The sequence below is a fragment of the Lycorma delicatula genome, chromosome 5 (genome assembly GCF_047948215.1).
Source record: "Lycorma delicatula isolate Av1 chromosome 5, ASM4794821v1, whole genome shotgun sequence".
In the NCBI taxonomy this organism is placed as follows: Eukaryota; Metazoa; Arthropoda; class Insecta; order Hemiptera; family Fulgoridae; genus Lycorma; species Lycorma delicatula.
The window spans coordinates 94900586-94924893 of NC_134459.1; the positions used below are offsets into that span (position 1 = coordinate 94900586).

At 30.6% G+C, this 24308-nt stretch overlaps 1 protein-coding gene across 2 annotated transcripts in view; it reads right to left on the bottom strand.

The window, feature by feature from the left end:
- The window catches only part of PolA2 (DNA polymerase alpha subunit B), a 55669-nt gene that overhangs the window by 24820 nt on the left and 6541 nt on the right, over positions 1 to 24308 (bottom strand). The window contains exons 2-3 of one of the 2 annotated variants that reach the window (XM_075366686.1): positions 23485 to 23695; positions 18917 to 18953 (exon numbers count right to left, since the gene is read on the bottom strand). The exons of the other annotated variant lie outside the window; for it this stretch is intronic. Of the exons in view, the coding sequence (XP_075222801.1) occupies positions 18917 to 18953; positions 23485 to 23695 (248 nt within the window). The remainder of the gene's footprint in view (positions 1 to 18916; positions 18954 to 23484; positions 23696 to 24308) is intronic. 2 annotated transcript variants of the gene reach the window in all.

Genomic DNA, 24308 nt, shown 5'->3' on the forward strand with positions numbered 1-24308 from the left:
TATCTTCTACTTTTAAAACATTTAAACATTAATACTATATTTTTTCAGACAACAGCATGCACATTTTCTGTCTTGATATTGCCATACTGTAAGCTTGAAGCATGTGCAAGGGATATGGAAATGGGATTTTGAGTATATGAAAAGTGCCATGCTTGACTGAAATACAAACTCAGGACTTTCTGAATTAAAGGCTGATCTACCAGTATACCATGGATATTGGCCTTATCTATCCTGCATGAGGTAAAACATAGTAAATATAAACAGAGTTCTCAGAAGAGCTACTTCACCAATACAGGTTATCAATCTCCACCACACCACACACATTATCTGTTATCATCTGCAGGAACAGGAAGGAAATACCTCCTAGACCTGGATTAGTAGACTTGAAAGTTTTGCATTATATTACTAAGAGAAAATTTATAATTCATTTATGCATGCTACAGCCACTTACCAAATAAATAATATTTTCCTTTGAATCAATAAGACAAAGTAACTTTTTTAAAAATGAATTATAAAAAAATTTCCTTCCTAAGCACATAAAAAATATCCTAACAGATTTCTGAGCTATTATACAGATCATTTATTGTAACCAATATATATTTTCCAAGATTGGGATAAAACTCACCAAAAATCTGAAAAGCTTTGGTGGATAACATTTTTTTTTCTAAATGAAATAAATTAAAACAATATTACCAACATTGAAGAATAGAATAAAAGAGAAAAATAAAAACTATAACTCATTATAAAAGTATAGTTTTACATTCATCAGAGTTAAATTACCAAAAACCAATTATATAATTAATAAGAAAGAAAAATTTATTCTATTGCACATATATGTTAACAAGAAAAATTTGAAGAAAATACCGACCACAACAGACGAGTATGGATCTAGTCACGAACATAATATTAGCGTTTACTATCCCCATACTCGCCGACTGTTGTCAGGTTAATTATATTACCTTTTTTCATGACAGCAACTTACAGTGTTTTTTTAAAGGTAACTCCTACTTTCATTCAAAATTGTTATATGGCAGTTCTCCTTCAGATAATTTATCTTGTCCATTAGTGAAGTCAATGATGAATGCTAAAGCAGCTATTGTTGAGTGTGGATCTAGTCACAACATAAAAAAATGTACACCAGACCGACACTCAACAAAAGATACTTATATAACTCCATTTAAAGAACTGGTCAAAATAATCTCCAAAATGATGAATGTTGTCTTTGTAAAAATTAATTAAAAGCTACCAATCAGGTAATTTTAAAGATAACACTATTATAACAATATTAGTACAACACTCAAAATAAATAAATCGTGCTATTATCCGAAAAAATATTTTTAAAATGTGGTTTTGGGCAGTTATTATAAACTCTAATGCCATTGTGAACATTAGTTACCACATTCCTCTATTCCTTATAATTATACCTGTCTGCCCTAGAACTCAAACATAGCATTTAACGTTTTAAGACAAACAGCCTAAAAGAAATATGCATACAAAGTACATAGTTATCAAGATCCAGCTGAACTCGTTAATAATGCCAACTTTGTAGAATTAAATAGCGACATGTTGACACTGCAAAAACTGTACAGTAATATAATTGTAATAAAACCACATGTTACGCATTGCTGTGCCAATGATCTTAAAAAAAAATTAAAAAACAATATAACATATCAATGTGGAATTTTATGAAACAAAACCAATTTAATAATTACTCAACATTCAGTACTTTAATATACAAGGTCCATAAATAAAGTAATAAGACTGGTTCAGCAAAACTTCTTATTTACAATCCACCAAGTGATACTCTTATCACCTTCGAAATACTTCCCTTGGGAAGCCATGCACTGCTTTCCCACTCTTCATAGCAGTGTTGTAACTCGGAAACCGGAATATCCTTCAGATGATAATTACATTTTTTTATGTTTTCTACTGTTCCAAAATGGTGTCCTAGGTTTTTTTTTTAACTTGGGAAGAGGAAAACGTTGTAGGGACTCAAGCCAGGTGAATAAATGGTTGAGGAACTACAGGAATGTTTTTCTTTGCCAAAAACGCATTAATTGAGAGTGCAGTGTGACAAGGAGCTTTGTCATTATGCAGCATCCAGTTGTCTTTAATGGCTGGTCTCAAGCGGGCAACTCTTTTCCAGTGTCAAGAATTTCTCTGTAAACAATATTGATTTAATCTGCCGTGCAGGCAAAACCTTCTTATGAACAGTGCCATTACTAGAGACCAGATTATATGCAACATATAAAGCTTGAATAAGCATGTCAAATATGAAAAAGTGTCAAAATATGCAACTTTAAATAATAAAAAAAATAGTTACTTTTATTTCAAAATCAGCATAGTTAGTAAGTAGCTAAATAACATATCGATAAATTCGATAATTAACAATTATTTAACATTTTGTTACTTTTGTAAATGCAAACAATCAGTTACTGTTCCAAATGTTCAGTAGTAAGATTGTCTTTGATCGGTCAAAATACTTTTATAAGAGGAAAAGGATCACTCCATATCCACTGAGGTAACTGGGAGGTGTTTGAATTTGGGAGCTGTTAGCACTTATTGTTTCTGGCAAAAGTTCACCCATCCCATCAATAAAACTATCAATCAATTTGACATAAAGGTACAAAGCCTGGGTTATTGTTCAAAATGTTTTCAAATTTTTCTTTAAGACTACACGGGAATACCTCTGGCAATGTGGAGTTTATTCATTAACTGAATAGATCCAGGCAATGCCAAACATTGAGTTTCAAGCTTTTTAATACTCACAGGTATGCGAGAAAAATAAATGCTAATCACAGCTACGTTTTTTTTTAATACTACAATCGTTAAATGCTTCCTTCGACTGACAAACTACCATAGCCTCTGCACCATCGAAGTCGTTTACTACACCTTTGATGGCCTTGAAATGTTCATTGTAAAACAGCACAGCTTCAATCTACGTTCCCCATGGAATTACCACTGGTTCGGGAGGTAAAGGCACATTTGGCAGTTTTTCTTTATAGGCCTTATTGCAAGCAGGTGCCTTAAGAAACACTTTCTTTGTTGATGAAACCTGTTTATTTACATTCCAAAACGTGGATCATACTTTTACAGGAATGTACTCCGTGAGCAAAGCACATCAAATGAATCAAATTCGGATAAAATACTTGAGCTTTGGCTGCCTTGATCATATAGGGAGCAGCATCTGAGAGAAATATGAATAGTCTCGTCTACAGAAGATTCAGGAAATATTTTTTTAATATCCTCATTCACGAATCTGGCGGCGATCGTAGAATGATTTGTCTTTTCAAGGTGTTTACAGGCCACCAAATAGGAAGATAAAAGTTCTAGTTTTAATGCACCGATAATTAAATTTGTAATGTAATGGCCACAAGTGTCAGTAGTTTCATCAGTTGAAATCCAAGTAATGCTACCCTTGAGTTCATAATGTATTTCTTCCAGAACATGCAGGTAAATTGTTGGTATGTAACTTTTACGCAATGTTGATTCATTTGGTATATTTTGATTTGCGCAATATTTTCACAAAAAATCTTTGAAGGTAGGATTTGCAAGTTTGTAATAAAATGCAATAACTAGTGAGAATGGGGAAATGCATTAGTAATATGCAAATGCATATAATCCAGTCGCTAGCAATTACTATTGAAGAAACAAATTAGCATGGTTTTGATTTGCTCATTTTTGCTTTTTTGGAATGTAGTGAGTTTGAAGTGTGCCACTCCTTGCTCTGGCGTTTTGTTTCTGGGTCTTACTCAAATATCAAAGATTCATCATCAGTAATAGCATTTTTTAGAAAATCAGGATCGGTTTCTAACCGATCCTAGATCATGCACAGTTCCACTCTGTTGTTTTTCTGTTCAACAGTAAAGTTTTTTCGAACCAATTTTGCACAAACTTTTTTCATGTCCAATTCATTTGTCAAAATTAGATGGAGTGTGGTATGGTTCAAATTCAATTGTTCTGCAATCATACTAACAGTTAATCGCTTTTTTCCTGTTTAGCCTCCAGTAATTATCGTTCAGCTAATACTTCAGAGGATGATATGCATGAGTATAGTCTTGTACAGTCTCAGTTCAACCATTCCTGAGATATGTGGTTAACTGAAACCCAACCACCAAAGAACACTGATATCCATGATCTAGTATTCAAATCAGTGTAAAAATAGCTGATTTTACTAAGACTTCAACGCTGTTAATCGCTGGTTGTACTGTAAAATCTCTGATTTTCTCAACGTTGTCGTCACTTTTTGACATTAACGGTCTACCAGTGTGCATCATCCGCAACTAATTCCCAGCCATCTGAAGATGCTTTAAACCACCTAAAAACTAGGGCTCGTGCCAGAGCATCATTTCCATATGCCCTTTTCAATTAGCATTCTCGCAGTTTAATACAAAACTTGATTGGACAATGTTGTTCATTATTATCCCTCATTTCTGTAACGAACAAAAACTTGTTTCACGAAAAGTTTGTTTACATCTCATATGGCAACAACAGACTAGAAATATTAATATATAATATAAATTTGCTGTTTATATAACCATACGTTTAATGGTAACTTTTCAGTGTTGCCACTTTGGCTGCAAAAAAATCTAGTCTCATTACTTTATTTACAGATTTCATACAACATAAATTACTTTAAAACAGCAACTTGTAATAGTTAAGATCACTATTACAATCAATAACTGTGACAATCATTTACATTTTTTATCATTGTTACACAGATCTACATTACATAGAACATAAATTACTTTAAAATAGCAACTTTTTAATAGTTAAGATCACTACTAATTGATGGTTTAATTGTGAAACCATCTACAATTTTTATCAGTTACACAGGTATGTTCCAATTTATTTAATAAGAAATCTTTAGCTACAGAATTACAATTCAAAGAAGTTAATAAACAAATAATTTTTCCCTGATAATTTAAATTGAAAATAGTAATAGAAACTACCTTTTTACATTTTTCTTCTCTTAACTAGCCACTTTCCTGTTCATTAGCTGCGTATTGACTTCCCTAATAAATTTTCACAATACCAAATATAGTACTCATAAAATAGAAACATGTACTACCTACAATTAGGACAAGGTTTCAATTTGTCATATTTCTTGGATGATATGTAATGCTGATTTAGGCTGGAATCTCAAGAGCAAAAAGAACAATTTTAGTTGCACATATGGCTGCAGATTGATTCCTTTTTTTTCTGTATGACAGTGCCAACAGCAAAGATAATTCCTGAGCTGAAACCTCTCTGAATTTTGCAGTTTACTAATGTAAATTCCGAGGAGAGCTTAGCAATAATTTAAGTGACAACAGTCATCAATGTTAAAATTAATCTGAAACAACTAGATGTTTGTGTACGAGACAACCAAAGCTACCTGAAGAAATGTTGAATGTATAAGAGCCTTTCCTGCATAGTTTTAAAAAATTTATTAGGAAGGCATCTATATGTTTCAGGCTTTGAAGCCTACAGACTTCAGTATCAAAATGCTACATAAGATGGCAACTTTCTTGATCATATTGTATTTAGTGACGAGTAGAAATTTCATGATGAAAAATTTAACTTTTCCTAAAAAAAGATTTTAGGATTATTGATTTTTCTATAAGATGAAGCTTACAAAATTATGTTTATGCTTCATATCTGGAAAAAAAAATAGGCAGAATATATAGAATTTTATAGGGATATTTTTAGGATATAGGTAGTTTAAAGATACTCTTTTCTTAAATTAAGTTCTGGGTAAAATAAAATCTAAGGAACTGCCTAGAAGCAGCTGGGTAATTAAGGGCCTGCATTAAAAATAAGTTGATTTCTTTTAAGTTAACACGCATAATGTCAATATCTAGGTGTCAGAAAATCCCCATAAACCCTTACAATGAGAAAGAAAATGCTCTCAAATTTTGCAATATTCTGAAACAAGTTTATAGGTCCTTCTTTTTGCTGAAGCAAACATAAGAAAGTTGCTTATTTAGATAAACTGGGTACATGGTTCTTTCCTCAACTGCAAGAAAAGGACCAGAAAATTTTATTGTGATGTTTTTCCCAACTTGTGAATCAGTCAGTTTGGACCCCTACAACAGAGCTTGTTTGCTGTTGCCGCCAAGATCACCAAATCTGATCTAAAGATTTTACTATTGGCATTTATAAAGGCTCTTTTATATGAACCTCTGTTAGCTACAGATCTATCGGATTTGAGGCAGAGGATATCAAAGCAGCTTCTGCTTCCATTATTCAAGACTTGCTGATTAAGTACGGAACAAACTCTCCAACTGGTTGGATGTGTGCCACATAACAAAAGGTGCTCACATTGAACACTTGTAGGGAAAAACTATAATTACTTTTTCTTTTAATGTATTTGTGATTCATTACTGTAAATAATTCTAAGAGATATTCAATAGTTTTAAAACCCCAATATTTATTTTGTGTACACCTATATATATATATGAAATTATGTGTCAACACTAGTGTACCAATATTTCCATTTCTGTAAATTTTTGCCTTTTGCTTTCATATTTTTTCCCTTTTATTAACATATTTTATAAAACTCAATCAATAATTTTAAAATGAAAATTTATATATATCACTAACTTACTTTTTAATATAAACTATAATATTGTTACTAAAGATGATATTATACATGAGTAAAATAGCACATTTAAAATTAATTTATACTATATACAAAATGTTGGCGTTAATATCTTTTATTTCACACTTTCTTATAATTACATATATAAGTTTAATTTAACTAATAAATTCAAAGAGTACACTTAAATTAAATTATATATATATATATATATATGTGTGTGTGTGTGTGTATGACAGATACAAAATTTTAAAATCAGTTAATTAAGGGGGATACAAGTACTAATAAGGTAAGTACCAAAATGTAGATCTGTAAAAATGCTAAGAAACAAACATGTCATGACTTACAATATCCAAATCAGCAGTTTTTCAGGTTTGTATCTTTTTTATATAATTTTTTAACATACTGTCTTGATAGCTCAACTACAGTTACAGTAAATCATACTTTAAACTAGAAAGTGCATATATCAGTAGGATTTTGCCAACTGTTACAAGAGTAAAAAATTAGAAACTTTAACGTATGACAACAAGCTTCCAAAATCAGCAGGTAGAAATGGTTACCTTCATATGTGTTTACACTTAGTAATAAGTATATATATATATATATATATATATATATATATATTACTATTTATTTAAATTTCGGGTGCAACAAAATAAAGTTTAGTTTTGATTTGATCCATATGTTTTAGTTGTTTGCTTGGAGTAGTGAAAATATAAAATTGAAATACACATTCTCTATTCATTTTTTTTTTGGCATCTGAAAGTTTTTTGTTACTAAATACTACAATTTCAGAAAAATAAAACGAATTACAAAAATCATACAAAATTATTTTTTATTATTATTTTTTTTAAGTAATGTCAATGGATTTATCATGAATCTTTTACTTTAAAAGATACAAAAATCAATTATCTAGTATAAAATTAATTTTATTGGAAACTTATGGAAAATTGGATTCTTAGAATAAACTTTGTAATATGAAACTGGCACTAAATATTTTAAAATAATATAAATACAGCATTAAAAAATAATTTGTTTGGTATGACAGAAACTAAGACAATGCTCACAATCACTAGAACACTTTCTAAGGAGGATCCATTTTGTTTATGGTATTAATTTGTATGTAAATAATTTTCTAATTAAAAAAACAGCACTAAAAGATTTTTCACATGCATAAGTATATAAATAGAACACTTTCAATATTCTTTATTCACAAATAAATTCAATTAATTCTGAAATATTCAACTTCATCAATTAACAAAATTTCATTACACTGAAAGACTGTTCAGCTTCACTTTTAATAACATAAACCAATTATAATAATTTCATAAACTAAACACATTAACATAGGGTTTAACAAAATGTGCAAGTAGTACACATTGTAAAATAAAAAAACCTCTGATATCAAAATATAAATACGGTAGTGGAAAAAATGAATTTAATTCTTTTATAAGGTAACAATTTATACCATCTCCATAGCAAATAATTCTTTAGTATTAATAAAAGCAATTCATGACAAAATATTATATGCGTTTAAAATAAGTATTAAATTGATACAATGACATGCTATGTTACAGCAACCAAAAGAATTTTACAACTAAAATAAATACAACACAAACAAAACAATAAGTGAGATAAACTTAATGTTTTCATGATGTACGGTTACAAATTAGAAGAAATTTTTTCCTTACAATGTCATAAAAGTCAATTCTCAAAAATGGTAAGCAACATACAAATTAAAAAGAAATTATGAAATTTCATTTATTGAAAACGTGTATGAATTTAAACAATATGTAGGGTTACATATTGTAATATTAAAAGTACACACACAGAGAATGATAGGAGGAAAGGTTAAGTTTAAAAGAATAAAATCTAGGTATTATTTCCCCAAACAAAACTAAATTAAATCTGTCTTCCTTCTCTCTACACACTTCTGGGAAAATAACCGCATGAAAATTCAACATTACTATAAATTGTGGGTAGTTAACTGAATTCATTAACAGGATCATCTTTGACTGCGAGCCACAGTGGAATAATCTTTGAATCGAATTTCAAGAAGGCAACTGTAACTCAAAGTAGGATCTTTTTATAAAATGTGATGAGACTAAACTTTTACAAAAGGGTAAAAGGTTAACAGAAAATCAAATATTACAATTAATAAGAAACTAACATTAAAAGTCCTGGATAAAATGTAAGCAACCTCCTCAACCCCTTTTAAATTATCCTTTCCTGCTACCTATCATCTTCACTGATCCCGCCTTCCTCATAATTGAGTCTAGAGATTTAGGTATACTTCTTGAAAATACTCCACGCTGAAATTAATTGTACAAGAGCCTAGATATTATCTAGTACAGGAGAGTGGCTGTGGACCAATTCACAGGCTTGTTCGGTAGCTGCACAATAATATAATAATAATAATCAAGACCTATTCAGTAAAACCAGGCCTATCAACTTGCTAAAAATAAAAAAAAACTTAGAAATGATGATTCTAATTTTATGGGGCGAAAAAAATAGCCATTGAGAAATCATCAGAAATTCAAAAAACAATTAAATTGATCAGTGTTATTAAAACACCAGATTAAACTAAATAGTATGGTCTATATATTTTAACTGCTTAAAAAAAAAAAAAAATATAGACTAACTGGAAATAAATTAGTTTATGCCAGACCAAAGTGGCTGTAGTGCAAAATCATTTCAAATTCCTACACAGCCAATGCTAGGAAACCCAAATCTTGATATATTTATTAAACATGAGCAAAGAGTAACCGTTTAAAAGTAAAATTATGTTTTAACAACAAATTAAGAAGCCTTTAGAAATAAAAAGAATATCCATGAAACGAAACAAAAAAAGACATTAACTTCCACGGCATTTAGCCAGACTGTCTAGTTCCCAACAATACAACCAAAAAGTAGAAGTGAACTGACCTTCAAATATCTTAGCAAATTTAATTACAAATAATAAAAAAAAACAAATGAGTGCAGCACATATTAAAACCATCTTTTCCTTTTATTATAAAATAATAAACAGCCCCAAATCTTAGAAAGATGCAAAATTACACTGACTGCTTAAGAAATTAACTATGTTAGTTTTATTAAGACTTATTTTGCTTACAAATTAAAAAAGGTAATTTGCTGTTATTTCATTTTCCTACACAATCTAACTTTCAAATATCATGAACACAATGACTAAATTTATTTTTAAATTTGATGGGCACAGAGTACACAAAACCTTGTGTATATTAAAATAAATAAGCAATCAATATTTTACAAACATATCGGGACACAGATTTTTATACAATTCAAAACAGATAAAAAACATGAACTCAATCACAGGATGTTTTTATAAGATTAAATTATAAGAACAAAATCAACAAATGAACACATTACATACAAACACAGTATGCTGTAAGCTATACACTCTTAACAGCTAAGTCACTCCAAAATGGCAGCTTCTTGTAACATAATTGATTTGCAGTCTAGATTATGAAACTAGAACTGCATTCTTCCTATATGAATCATGAGACCTTGCCGATGGTGAGGGGGCTTGAGTGCTCAGTGGTACAGAGTAGTGATACAGGGTTTCAACTTCCGTGATACTGAAGTTGCAACCATATTGGAGAGGTATATGTTGAGAGCCAGACTAAGGAATGATTCCTAAAACAGGACAGCAGCTCTTTCAGTAGTTGTTAAGGGCATAGGTCAGAAGGACTTAAATGGCCACATTAACATCATTCAATCTTCTGAGTACTGCACAGCTGAAAGCAATGGAAAACTACAGCTGCTTTTTTTTCCAAGAAAATGTAACTCTCTGCATTTTCGTGTAACAAAGATTGAGGCGCCTTCCTTGGTAAAATATTCCAGAGGTAAACTAGTTCCTCATTCAGATCTCTGGGTGGGGATTACTATGGAAGGGATCACCAGAAAATTAAAAAGTAACATTCTACAAGTCGGGGCGCAAAATTTTAGAAGTCTAAAAAAAGGTTAGTAGATTAGAAAATTTAGAGGAAAACAGATAGGTTAAATGTGGATGTAGTAGGAATGAGTAAGGTTCAGGTGGGAAGAGGAAAACGACTTTTAGTCAGGCGATTTTAAAATAATTAACTCAGTTACAAATAAAGGTAGTCAAGTGTAGGTTTCGTAATGAACAAAATAGGGAAGAGAGTGTAGGGTATTTTAAAATGCATAGCGATAGAATCATTGTAATAAAGATAAAATCAAAACCGAAGCCGACAATGATTGTTAACATCTACATGCCTAAAAGTGCCCATGATGATGAGGTAGTGTTTATACACTAACAAGAAATTGACAAAGCAATTAAATACATAAATGAGGATGAAAATTCAATAATAGTTGAGATTGTAATGCAAGCATTGGAAAAGGCAAGAAAGGAAATATTGTAGGTGAATATGGGATGGGCAAAAGAAATGAGAAAGAGGGGACGACACCAACTTACAGTTTTGCACGAAGTATAATTTAGTAATAGAGTTTAAAAATCATAATAGAAGAAAACACATGCAAAAAGTCAGGTGATACTGCAAGGTATAATAGATTATATCATGGTTAAGCAAAGATTTAGAAATCAACTCAACTGCAACGCTTAGTCACGGGCAGACATTGATAGTGACCATAATTTAGTGATAATGAAATTCAGATTGGGATTTAAACACCTGAAAAAAGGTGTCAGATGAATTGGTGGAATTTAGAGAAGAGGAGGTAAAGAAGATTTTTGAGGAGGTCTGAGAACAAAAAATAAGGTAGAAAATATAGAAGAATGTTAATAAGGAAATTCTTAAATTAGCAGAAGTGAACTTATGCAGACCAAAGAGAATTGGTATGGATGAACAGAGAAATTATAAGAATTCTAGTGATGAAGAAATTAAAAGGAACTTATCGACAATTAAGAAATACTATAAACGGGGAAGTGCAAACTAACAAAAGAAGAGTAGATAAAAGAAAAGTGTTCAGAAATGGAAAAAGAAATGATCGTTGGTAAAATAGACAGAACGTACAGGAAAGTCAAGGAGAATTTTGTGGTACATAAATTAAAATCTAATGTGTTAAAGATAGTACACGGACTTATAATACGAAAGGAAAGGTTGATAGATGGGTGGAATACATTGAAGAGTTATACTAAGGAAATGAATTAGAAACTGGTGTTACAGAGGAAGTCGAAGCGGATGAAAGGGGAAAAACAATACTGAGATCTGAATTTAAGAAAGCATTAAAAGATTTGAATGGCAGAAAGGCTCCTGCAATACCTGCAGAATTAGTGTGAAGTGCAGGTGAGGAAGCGATAGATAGATTATACAAGCTGGTGAGTAATATTTATGAAAACGGGGAAGTTCTGTCAGACTTCAAAGAGTGTTACTGTCATGATACCAAAGAGAGCAGGAGCAGATAAATGTGAAGAATACAGAACAATTAGTTTAACTAGTAATGCATAAAAAATCTTAACTAGAATTCTATACAGAAGAATTGAGAGGAGAGTGGAAGAACTGTTAGGAGAAGACCAATTTGGTTTCAGGAAAAGTATAAGGACAAGGGAAGCAATTTTAGGCCTCAGATTAATAGTAGAAGAAAGATTAAAGAAAAACAAACCAACATACTTGGCGATTATAGACCTAGAAAAGGCATTCCATAACGTGGACTGGAATAAAATGTTGAGGATTATAAAAAATTAGGGTTCAAGTACAGAGATAGAAGAACAATTGCCAACATTTACAAGAACCAAACAGCAACAGTAATAATTGAACATAAGAAAGAAGTAATAATAAAAAAAGGGAGTCTGACAAGGATGTTCTCTATCCCCATTAATCTTTACATAGAACTAGCAGTTAATGATGCCGAATAGCACAGGCAAAAGAAGCTTTCAGTCAGAAATATAATTTGTTTACTTCAAAAATTAATTTAAACATCAGGAAAGCATTTTTGAAAATATATGTGTGGAGCTTTATATGGAAGTGAATGTTGGACGATTGGAGTATCCAAGAAGAAAAGATTAGAAGCTTTTGAATTATGGTGCTATAGGAGAATCTTAAAAATCAGATAGTTGGATAAAGTGACAAATGAAGAGGTGTTGCAACAAAATGATGAAGAAAGAACCATTTGGAAAAATATAGTTAAAAGGAGACAGACATATAGGCCACATATTCACATCCTGGAATAGTTGCTTTAATACTGGAGGGGCAGGTAGATGGGAAAAATTGTGCAGGCAGGCAAAGTTTAGAGTATGTTAGGGATGTAGGTGGTACACCAAAATCAAATGACTGGCACACTAAATACAAAATCTTGAAGAGCTGCATCAAACCAATCAAATGACTGAAAGCAAAAAACAAAGATTTGTATTTTCTCCAACAGACTGTCCACAACAATAAAGAAAACTTTAAAAACTCCTTTGTTAACACTTTTTAAATAATTTTAACCTTAGAAATTAATAACTAAATGTTTTACGTAATATAAAAATAATATTTACTCAAATGACTATTACATTACATATTTTTGTGTTTTCTTTTTGCACTTACAATATGCAACAGGGCCTTGATTATACCTCTTTATTTTCCAGTGGGAATTTGGCTGTAAAGTGAAATTTAAGTCTTTTCCTGTTATAAATAAATTGCGCCTTCCTCATTCAATTGTCTCTAATATCCTTGATCTTTTTGTTCCCAAAATGCTTAACAGATTTTGAATATAAGCGACAACTCTGTCTGACCCATTATCATACTTGCATCTGCTAGTGTGATATGGGTTAGTGGGAAGAAATCTGTCATAGTTTTGTCAACAGACTGTTTTTCATACCTATTTACTGTAAATAACACCCAATCTAGTGTATCAGGTAAACCCAGATCTCTTAACTTACCCCCATCAATTGTCATTCAACAACTCAAATTTATTTATCGTAATTCTATTTTTACTTTTTAATTATGAATGATTTATCACCTCCATTTTAAAATAATGTATAGTAATTTACATAAAAAAATACAGCATCTATAAAAAACTCCCGTGGATTTTACAAAACACTTACCTTAATAAAACTGACACATGAAAAGTTTAAAAATAAAATTCTATTCGAATGGGGAAAAACTGTGATAATTTCAACAAAAAAAATTACGTAAGATAAATTATATTCAAAATAGCAGTTTTTTGAAGGCAAAACCGAGAAAAGATATTTAGAAACAACAGTACACCCTTGATAATAGATTAAGAATAAAACTTTTAAATGTAATAAGGTTACTTCACTCACTGCTTGAAAACGCCACCTTATCAGTAATATAAATGGAAGGAAACACCAATGCAATTATATACAAATTGTGAATGGAAATTCCTTCTTGCATCTTTGTTTGCAAATTACTACATACATTTAATATATCCCAACAATTTTAGGCAAACTATTAAAAAAAATCTTAAGAAGAGAGCAAGACTTTAAAATTCAATCATCTTTGCCTGAATTCAGCAATCTGTCAATTACTGATGGCTTAACCAATTATTTGATCAAGAATTATTCATCAATATGATATCAGGTACTTTGGTTGGGCACAACTATCCACTAAAAGTACAAAAGGAATGAAGAGAAAAACCATCTTACATGAAAATACAAGTGGGAAGTAAGAGCAATTAATAGTAGCAAGGCACTTAAAGGTGAAAAGAGAGATAAGAAGAGATACAATATAGATATCTCAGGATTATGTAGGTGAGATAGGAAGAAGAAACAGGACCACAGGACCAAAATCTGCAAAATTCAGATACGATTTTCCAAGGAATTTATGCAATAGAATACAGCATAGAAAATTAATCTGACGGATAAAATCAAATAAATTTTCATAAGAAATGGCAAGAAAAATTTTGAATATCCCAATTAATGCATTAACTTTTATGTGTACATGCTAAGCAACACTAATGAAATGGGGCAAATAAATGAAAAATTGACAAGATCTAGCAAAAATATTATGAATTATTTTTGTATAGCGTACTTCAGATGTTAATATTTACAAATATAGAAGCTCACAAAAGTCTGATTCAAATAATTTATAAATTTTTAAGTAGCCAAATGCAACAGGCAGTCAGTCCTTGCTCAAAAGATAAAGAGCAGAAAGAAAGACAATTCATTTTAAATAAAGCTAAGTTTAAAAATTGGCAGTGTACATTATTTTAATCTAAAAAAAATAAAATATTCAGTAGATATGTACATAACATCAATGTAACCACGTTCTAAGAGCAAAATACAACTACCAAAAATTGGTTCAGATTAAAAATTCTCAAAGGAAAAATTTTACTAATGGTGAAGGAATGTAGAAAAATGGAAAAAAGAATTGGTTTTGAAAGAACTAAACTAATTGCTAACAAACATAAGTTTTAATCAAAAGGAAAAGTTTCCATGAAACTTCCTCATCAAAAGAATTCCCAACAAATAGAAAATAATACAATAGTTAATTTTTTTTTTTTAAATTACATTAACTTCAATGAATTCTTCACCTGAGTAATCTACATAAAAATTGAACGCAGTTTTTAAAATTTCTAGATTCAGATTTTACAGGCACAAAAATATAGTAGTGTATTATAAAAAAAGAGTAAAATTAGAATTTCTCCCTTAATAAAAAAAATAATATAGGATATAAAATAACATCACAATTTACTGTAATGGCAAAAACAAAGACTTACCATTAAATTAAAATGAAATAAGAGCTATTGGTCCTGCCAATGCAGTATTTAATGGCTTTACAGGAAAAAATCTGCAACTACACAATATTAAACATACAAAAAAGGGCATTTGAAATTACCAACAGAATATCTAAAATTCAGTAACAATCAACACTATTACAGATCCTTTAACTATTAACACAGGAATATTTTATATTAAAAAAAAAAGTATTTGTGGATTGTACAAGAAAATTTAATTACCACATATGTCCACATATAAATATTATCAATATTGTATTTTAAACCGACATTTTAAGACCAATATCGAGGTGGAAAATTCTTGAATAGGCGAATTATAAAAAAGGCATAACACAAAAAATGTACTAACAAGGTGAAATACAAAAAAATCAAAATAAACAACTTTTTAATTAAAATGGTTAATTCTAATCCTTTCAAATAAACTGCATTCGTAGTGTACATAAAATTAAGGCGTATCTAAAAATCACATTACTAAATTACATTAAATAACGAAAAGATACTCAAACAAAACATAAAAGTTAACAAAAGTACCTAAGAAATGGTAAGCGAATACTGAAAATAAGCCTGAAATCAAAATCAAGAAACGGCAGAAGTTAGTTTGGCGGACTAGTCGCCAGCTAGAGAAACGAGAATCAACAGTTTGTTGGAATAACGCCTACGTTAAGTCTAAAGCCACAGGTATTAAGAATTAGGCGATTATAAACTTAATTAAATACATTTAAGATATGTTAATGAATTAAAAAAATAATGGTATTGAATTAAAACCCAAACGTAGCTTAACATACAAAAGAGTATATCGGTAAATTGCAAAATTACTTTTCGAAATATCTGTTACTGGCTCGGTATGGCGTCGATACAGATTCCAGCACACAACGTTCTTATGACGCGACCCTAACCGATTCGAAGACACAATTAAGCGTCAAAATTAAATCAACAGAGAAAAAAGAATACAAAAAAAACTCACCAAAATAATAAATGCCTCATATTTGACTAGCTAATATATCACTATAGATAGTTAACACGAAAATAATTTACGAAGAAATTAAATCAAGGTCTAAAACCACCAAACAAAAAGAAATCCGTCTACATCTCTAGTCGTACATACTTGGCCTTGAGGAAACAAGAGAGTGGCGGGAGAAAGACACTAGAGTGGGGTCAAGGCGGGGAAAGAACTAGTTGAGTAGTGGGGAGATCAAGACTGGTTTTGCCTTCTATCTTACTTCATGCTCATCATCTTCTTCTAACGCCTTGATACATCGCTGCATAGAAAACGACTGAAAAAAACTATTATTAAGCACGCAACATTCATTCTTTTATTAAAAAAATTAAATAAAAATCCCCACAAAAAGAATTTTTTTTTCTGGAATATGTAATAGTAAAATTACATTAACAACGGAGTAAAACATAAACGTGATCAACCGGCATACCCTAAACAAAACTGTACAAAAAATACTGTTCACAAAAGAACTCCCCACAGTCCGAAGAACAGTTAGACCGGTCAACATGAATTTTATACAACATACTATTTAAACGACCTAAATTTAATCTGCAAAAATAAAAACAGAATTAAAATGAATGTTTATCGATATTAAGTGCGAAAAAAGACCACTCAACCCAGTACTATTCTTCACTTCACGTAAAACAATTTTTACTAATGCGGAAAACATTTTACTGAATAGTACTACCGATTTACAGACAATTAAAATTGTTCCCTTACTTAAAAAAAAAAAAAAAACCACCATTTTATTAGTGATGGGTAACCTACAGCAACAACTACGTTAACACTCACTGAAACAAGAATATTGCACATTTAAAACGTGATTTATACATTTTATAGATTTGTGAAAAATGGGTCTACCAATTCCGAGAGCACAATATTCAGCAACAGGACAAATTAATGAACTATTTTGGTGTCTCAAAGAACAAGTCGACTTTGGATATCGAATAACCCACTGATTAAACCTCCGCCTCCAGTGTGGCAGAAATTAATGAATGTTATATTTTGAACTTTTTAATTAAAAAACTAAAAACAAATATAAAATCAGTACATTCTAATAATCAATTGAAAACAGTAACTGCAAAAATCACTTTGTAAAAAATAGCTCATTTAACTAAGCTCATAATTCAAACAAAATAATCTATCCTTTACTTCTTAACAAACTCATTTTAAAAAACTCAAATTAGTAACTATATAACCAATATACAAAACTTAAAACTTATTTAAACAATCATCTAATAAGAAGGTTTTTGGAAAATTAATTTTTTAAGCATATCTTAAACTTGGTGGAGTTTATACACATCATTAATTTATTCACATAAATGTATTCAAACAGCTAATTAAAACTTTAAAAGGTCAGTCAACCACTCTAAACACAACTCCAAAATTTATTACTTATCAATTTGATAAATACATACCACAAATTAAGATAAAATAAATAACTGTTTTTGTTTTGTTATCTGATATAAACCTACTAATGGAAATTAAAACTGATATGATCACAATTGATATTCATATGTTCAAACCAATAATTATGATTCATCTTCCAAAAACTGCAAATACACTACTGCCTGTAAACATATATAAATATTCATTTGAACAAGGAGCAACTATAAATTTCTCCTTAGTCAATGGTAGTGACAGAGCTGAAAAGTAGCTCCAAAAAAGATCTTCTGAAAAAAAAAATAGTAATTTTAATATTTTGAAACATACTCCCTTTGATTTGTAAAAGTAATGGGTAGATGAATTTTAGGCCAAAATTCATCTTTCCCCCAGAAAAGTTTTTGGAATGATTTTTTTTGACTCAAGAGGAATTTTACTCATTGATTTTCTCCACAGTCAACAAACGGTGAATGCGGCTTACTACTGCCTGCTGCTACAGTCAACAAAAGCTACCTACCGTAACAAATGATGGGTTATGCCCATCAGAGATGTCATCATTCTCCATGACAATGCTAGGCTGCACACCACTATTTTGACAAGGGATAAATTGGAAAAAATTCACTGGGAAACCCTCGACCACCCTCCCTAGTCCAGATTTTTCCCCTGTGGCTATTTTTTGTTTGTGCCCTTGAAAGAATCACTTGGTGGGGAACGATTCAAAAACAAAGATGACGGGGAGCACATGCGCAATTTGTTGACGACTCGTCCTCAAACATTTATGAACAAGGAATATTCAAGCTTCCAAATGATTGGCAAAATTGTCAAGATTGTACAGGAGACTATACAGAAAAATGATGAAGGTATGAATTGTGTATATTATTAATCAATAATTTATTAAAAAAATTACCATTTATATTTGATTCACCCTCGTAGAATGAGAAAATGAACACCAAGAACACTTCAGGACTTTATATTTTATAAATATATAAGTTATCAAATACTGCTAAAAATGGACAATCTTTTCCACACTACTAATAAAGATGGTAAACTATTTCAATTTTTTTTGTCAAAATAAATAACAGTTCAAAACACTGATCTTCAGTGAAACACAGTTAAAGAAATAATAAATAAAAAGTAAAAGGAAAATAAACACCATTTGACTTGTGATCTCAAATCAATAATATACACTAATTTACATGTTATTCAAATAGGTAACTAAATGTATAAAATAATTTAAATTGTAATAAACTAATAAATAAATATAAATTAAAAAATTTACTTACTTTTGGTGTTGTACAGTAACTACTGTCATCTTCTATACTGATGTTTCAATTAAGGAAAACCCAGCACAATTTAAAAATGTACAGAAATAATTACAAAAAGATTCACTTGAGTGAATCTACTTACTTTGTATCTAAAAAATTTATTATCAATTTAAGAGAAAAAAGCCTTTGCTTATAAAATATTGATTTTATATAAACAAAATCAGCTGTTACCAACAGACCTAAATTAATCGCCTTACATACGTTCTGCACAATTTTAGTCCAGTAGATAAAGATTAAGTAAAATCAACAAGCGTAAAGTAATATTACTTCTTCCAAACAATTAATTCTATGAATATTTCAGCACATAGCACATTTGAAGTTCATTCATTATAATTTCATCTTCTTCCCCCACCCAATTACTGCTCGTTAACTTATAGGGAAACTGCATCTAACAAAGTAACTCTAATTCCAAAATGCTGTTTCACCCTCTAATTTTCAGAATGCATTTCTCAAGACATTCAAATATTAGAATCATCACATTACATTGATATCCTGATTAACAGTAAATGTACACATATCAGTTTACTAATAAAAATCAACACAATGGATTAAAAAAATATCAACTTTAGTTTATTCAATCACACAGAAAATTTTTTTAATGCAGATTTAGGACAATTTACAGATATCAACAAAGCTATATATATAGAATAAATCTATTTCAAAGATGATAATAATGTCCCCTGCAATCTAATTTTCACCCAAGATTGAAGTTACTTTTAAAAATATGGAAATGTATTAAATTCCATTAATGTCTAGCATTTGAGGCTTTTTTATTAGCAGTACTTCAGTTTAGATGATCATGGTTTAATTACTGTTACTCTAATGGAATTTTTTGGAGTAATTTTTGAAATATAAATATTTTTATTTTTTGTAATGTATAATAAAAAATAGTTACACCATTACTGTAAAACTGCAAATTGTAAAACTGTAGAATTTAAGCTCACAAACTTTCATAAAACAAAATCCTCCTTTATTGTTATATTTCAGCCCTGATTTTGATAAATCTGTCATTAAATTCAGCCACTCACTCACCAGATGTAGCAAAGTTTATTTCCACAGTTAAACTGTCATAAATTTTAGTGCCTAACATGTAGCTCATCTACATTTTTATAAGGAACCAGAGATATATTCTCATTTAATCACATGCTTACACTAAACCAATTTTTTTCTTACACTAACATAACAATTAATTAAAATAATGGTGAAATATTGCACATTCCTGGCAATTTCCAAACACATCTATCAACCTAAATATTGCAACACCACTTTTGAATTGTTACATGCTAAAGATTATTCAAAATGTGACATACTGTAGTAAGTTTTACATTTCCATCATTAACATAAACCACTTTTGTCTGCAAAAATATCATTTTAAACTGATAGTGACCTATTAACTTGCTGGTAACTATTATGTCTAAATGAGTACAAAAAAGAAAAATAATTTTACCTTGTTAATAATTAACAAGAGCTGTGTGTGCTTACCCACAGCTAAGCACATAATAATTCAAGTTGAATACCAATATGAAATGAAACCATTTATTTGCAGAGAGAAAGAGATATGAACATTCCTTCAATCAATTAAACTATACTGTTTCAACAATTTACCATTACGTTTCTCATGTTTTACATTGAATTTGGGGAAGATAACCACATCTGTCTTAAGTATTAATATTTATAGTTTTCAAATAATTTTAAGGCATTTAAATTCTTTTTTATGAACTAAAAAAAAATCACATTTTTGTAGCTTATATTCAGTATAGTGAGATAAATTTATTCTAAGACTAGTAAGTCTTAGAATTGATTCTCAGTGTTAGACATTACTAATAAAATAGAAAAAATTGTTCTGGTAAGCCCAGTTTCTGTTAATTACTTCACTCATATTCGTTGGAATAATGGATTTGGTCAAATGATCATATTCCATTCACTATAGTTATTAGAAGTCAAAGGATGCACTTTAATGTGCACGTTCTAGTAATTAGCCGATCATTCATAAATCACAAAAACCTTAGTTGCTCTCTTTCCTGTAATGTGATCTTAATAGTAATGCTGAAACTATTACAGCCACTTTTAAACATTAAATTATCTATTAATCTTTAACAAATTTTATTTTACAATGCAATCCTGCAGTAATATTGTCTTCTTGAAGTATGCATGACATGAATAAAATCATGTCCCCAAAAAAATTAATTGAATGTATATTTGTATTTACCTCTCTAAATATACTACAGAAACTAGATAATACCTTAACATCTGAGATAGAGTGCAGGGAAAATGTTGATATTCACTTCCACATATTAGAGAAATTTAAAGATTGTATATATTAACAATTGCTAGTACACATAAACAGCAAATGAATGAAAAGTCCAAATTAGTCCTGGTATAAGGAGTTCCCCCATTACAAGTGCCAACAACCTCCTCAGAGAGTGGATACAAACCATTCTATTGCCCCAGTAATGGTAAACTTTCCCTGCAAAACCTAAGGAACTCTTTCAGGAAGTCAATGGTATTAGAATGCAGGCAATGGAAAACAACTGTATTAAAAATCCTACTGATAATTCCTTGCATTGATATGATTTTAACTTCATTTAATTGTTAAAATAGTTTCTCATTCTATCTCTAGGAAAAGCAACAAAAAAATAGATGAGGTGAAGATAGTAAACTACAAGGATACAAAGGAGGAGGCTTAGAACAGAAATGGAAAGAAACAATGGTGGCATAAGGAATCTGCCAACAAATGCACATTATGGATGTGCATTTACTAGTATGCTATAATTTCAGATTCAAAATGAAGCTAACTTACATTTAACCATATTGTTTATAGTTTAGAAGATTATAAGATGACATGCACTTTATCATTTAGGCTAATGGACAAGGGATCAGAATCCCTGAATCGGTTTGCAGGTAGTCCCCCACCATATAAGATGATGTCTCAACAGATACCAAAATAGTGAAGAAGGGATCAAAGATATGTAAACAAAGTGGAAAATGGTAAAGGATGGTTTATCTATGAAGATATACCATAACATGATAAAAAAAAAAATCCAGAAAAATATAACATTAACCTTGTTACACATAAATCCTAAACCAGAAACAAATGTATAATTGACCAGTCACATACAACTTACTTGTATACACTCCCACATCTAGAAGTGTAAAATACCTGGGAATGCACCTGAAGTATGCATAACAGGCTGTTTAATACACATCTTGATTAAATTACCCAACATGCTGAAGGGGCAACAGCAAGCTAAGCAGATTAATGAGCAACCACAGGGGCCCAAGATCATCCAGAAGTATACTCATACTGACAGTGGTAACATCCATAATTTTTTATGCAGTGCCAGCATGACTTTTGATAAAAAGAAAAATGTGAACAAAGTAGCTGCGCTACAAAGAAGAGTGGCCATCAGAATAACTTCTTCTTATAAAACTGTATCAAGGAGTGTAACAGAGGTTATTGCAGGCATACCATCTGTTAAATTAAGGGCAAGAATATTATAGAGGGTTAGGACTAAGGCTAGAAGGTCCTTATTAGAGGAATGGCAAGCAGATTGACACACAAGTGAATCCCACACAGGTAGCTGGACAAGGACAATTATCCCACGTGCAGATGGATAAGTGTTAAGGACCACCCACACACATCCTAACCAGTTGCTCACTGGGCATGGTAAGTTTGAGACCTACTTCTACCGATTCAGAAAAAGAGCTTCGCCATTATGTACATACTGTGGTAAGAACAAAACTGCCAAACACTACATACTACTGTCATAAATGGGACGAGACCCAGAGAAACCTCAGGCTACAAAGACTCACGCCAAAAGAGACAATGTCATTCATTTTGACGGGCAAATGCGAATGCAATCTGGTTGTGATTTTGGTGACCAGAATAATTGGTACAAAAGAGAAGGATGCCACTGGGACGGGACATAAGGATTCGAGTAGGGATTACTGAGGGCAGCCCCACTCTCGGTAAGTGAATGGGGACCACGCTTGGGTACTGTAAGACCAAAGTCCTGGCAGAGGCCCTCATGGGTGGGCCCTGATTAGAGACATGGCAAAGTGAAGACAGAGTCTCAACCTGCCGAGTGAACAACACCTGTAAGACATAACTTTGTTGTATCTCATAGGGTCTTGAAAGGTTTGAGGCGAGGCAAGGCTCCACTGACGTTGTGGAATACTTTAAAACACAGGACCAACCTCAGTGGTAAAAAAAAAGAAAAAACTATAAATGAATGCATTATGTCCTGTTTATGCTATCAGTATACAATATGCCAAAATGTTTTACAGTTACTTGTTTTGGTAACAGAAAGGATATACAAATGTTTATTACAGCCTACAAATCTAACATTTTTCACTCAAGGCAGCTGATGAAAACAAATTGTTTCGATAGTTAATAAATGATAAAGTAATCTATATTAAAAACTTAACAAAAAGGATCTCTAACTTTACAACATAGTTAACAACTATTGTATATAACACATTTTGTAATATAATACACCCAACAATAACAAAATACAAAAGGATACAGACTACTGTTTAATGAAGTGTTATAAACTCTAAGTGGTGTGTTATCTTCCTTAGTTGTAAGCATATCACGCATTGAAAATTCCTTACGTTCCATTTGTAATACATTTTCTACAGTGGGTTCAGCTCCATTTAAATGTGATAAACTGAAAGCCATCCATGTTTCAACAAATTCTTCAACATCAACATTATTCAATACACAAATCTCACAACCTGAAAAATTAATAATTTGGTGAACCATGACTCAAGAAAGAAAGAGATGTAGTGCAGAGTATAAAATGATTTTATATATAGATAAAGAGTACTGAATTTTTTTAAATGATCAAATGTCTATATAATCAAAGAATTTGTATGGAAATTTTATTTCTCAACTTTATAAATTATCATCTAAGCAACACATTCTTTTTACTGAATAAAAATTCAATTAATTCTCAAACCTTTATTTCTAAAAATAAACGTTAATTTCTGCCAAATATTAAAAAAAATATAAGACTCAAAAAGGCTGTTCACCATTTTCCACGACAATTTGTTTGATCATCTACAATGATGAGGGGGTGAAATGAGTTAAAACATTCAACTTAGCTGTAGAATTCATTTTAGAATTCAAGGTGTATTCATTTATTGTCATGTTAAATCAAGTTGAAACAAAAATCTTCACTTTAATATTAATAACAATTTATTTTATAATAGATTAATATTATTTCTTTAATCATCAAAATATTCTGTTTTTATCATTAATAAAAAAACAGTTCAAAGGAAAACAATTTTTTAACAAAAAATGTTTTTGTTAATACTAAAAATTGATAATAGTAAAATAAGATGACAA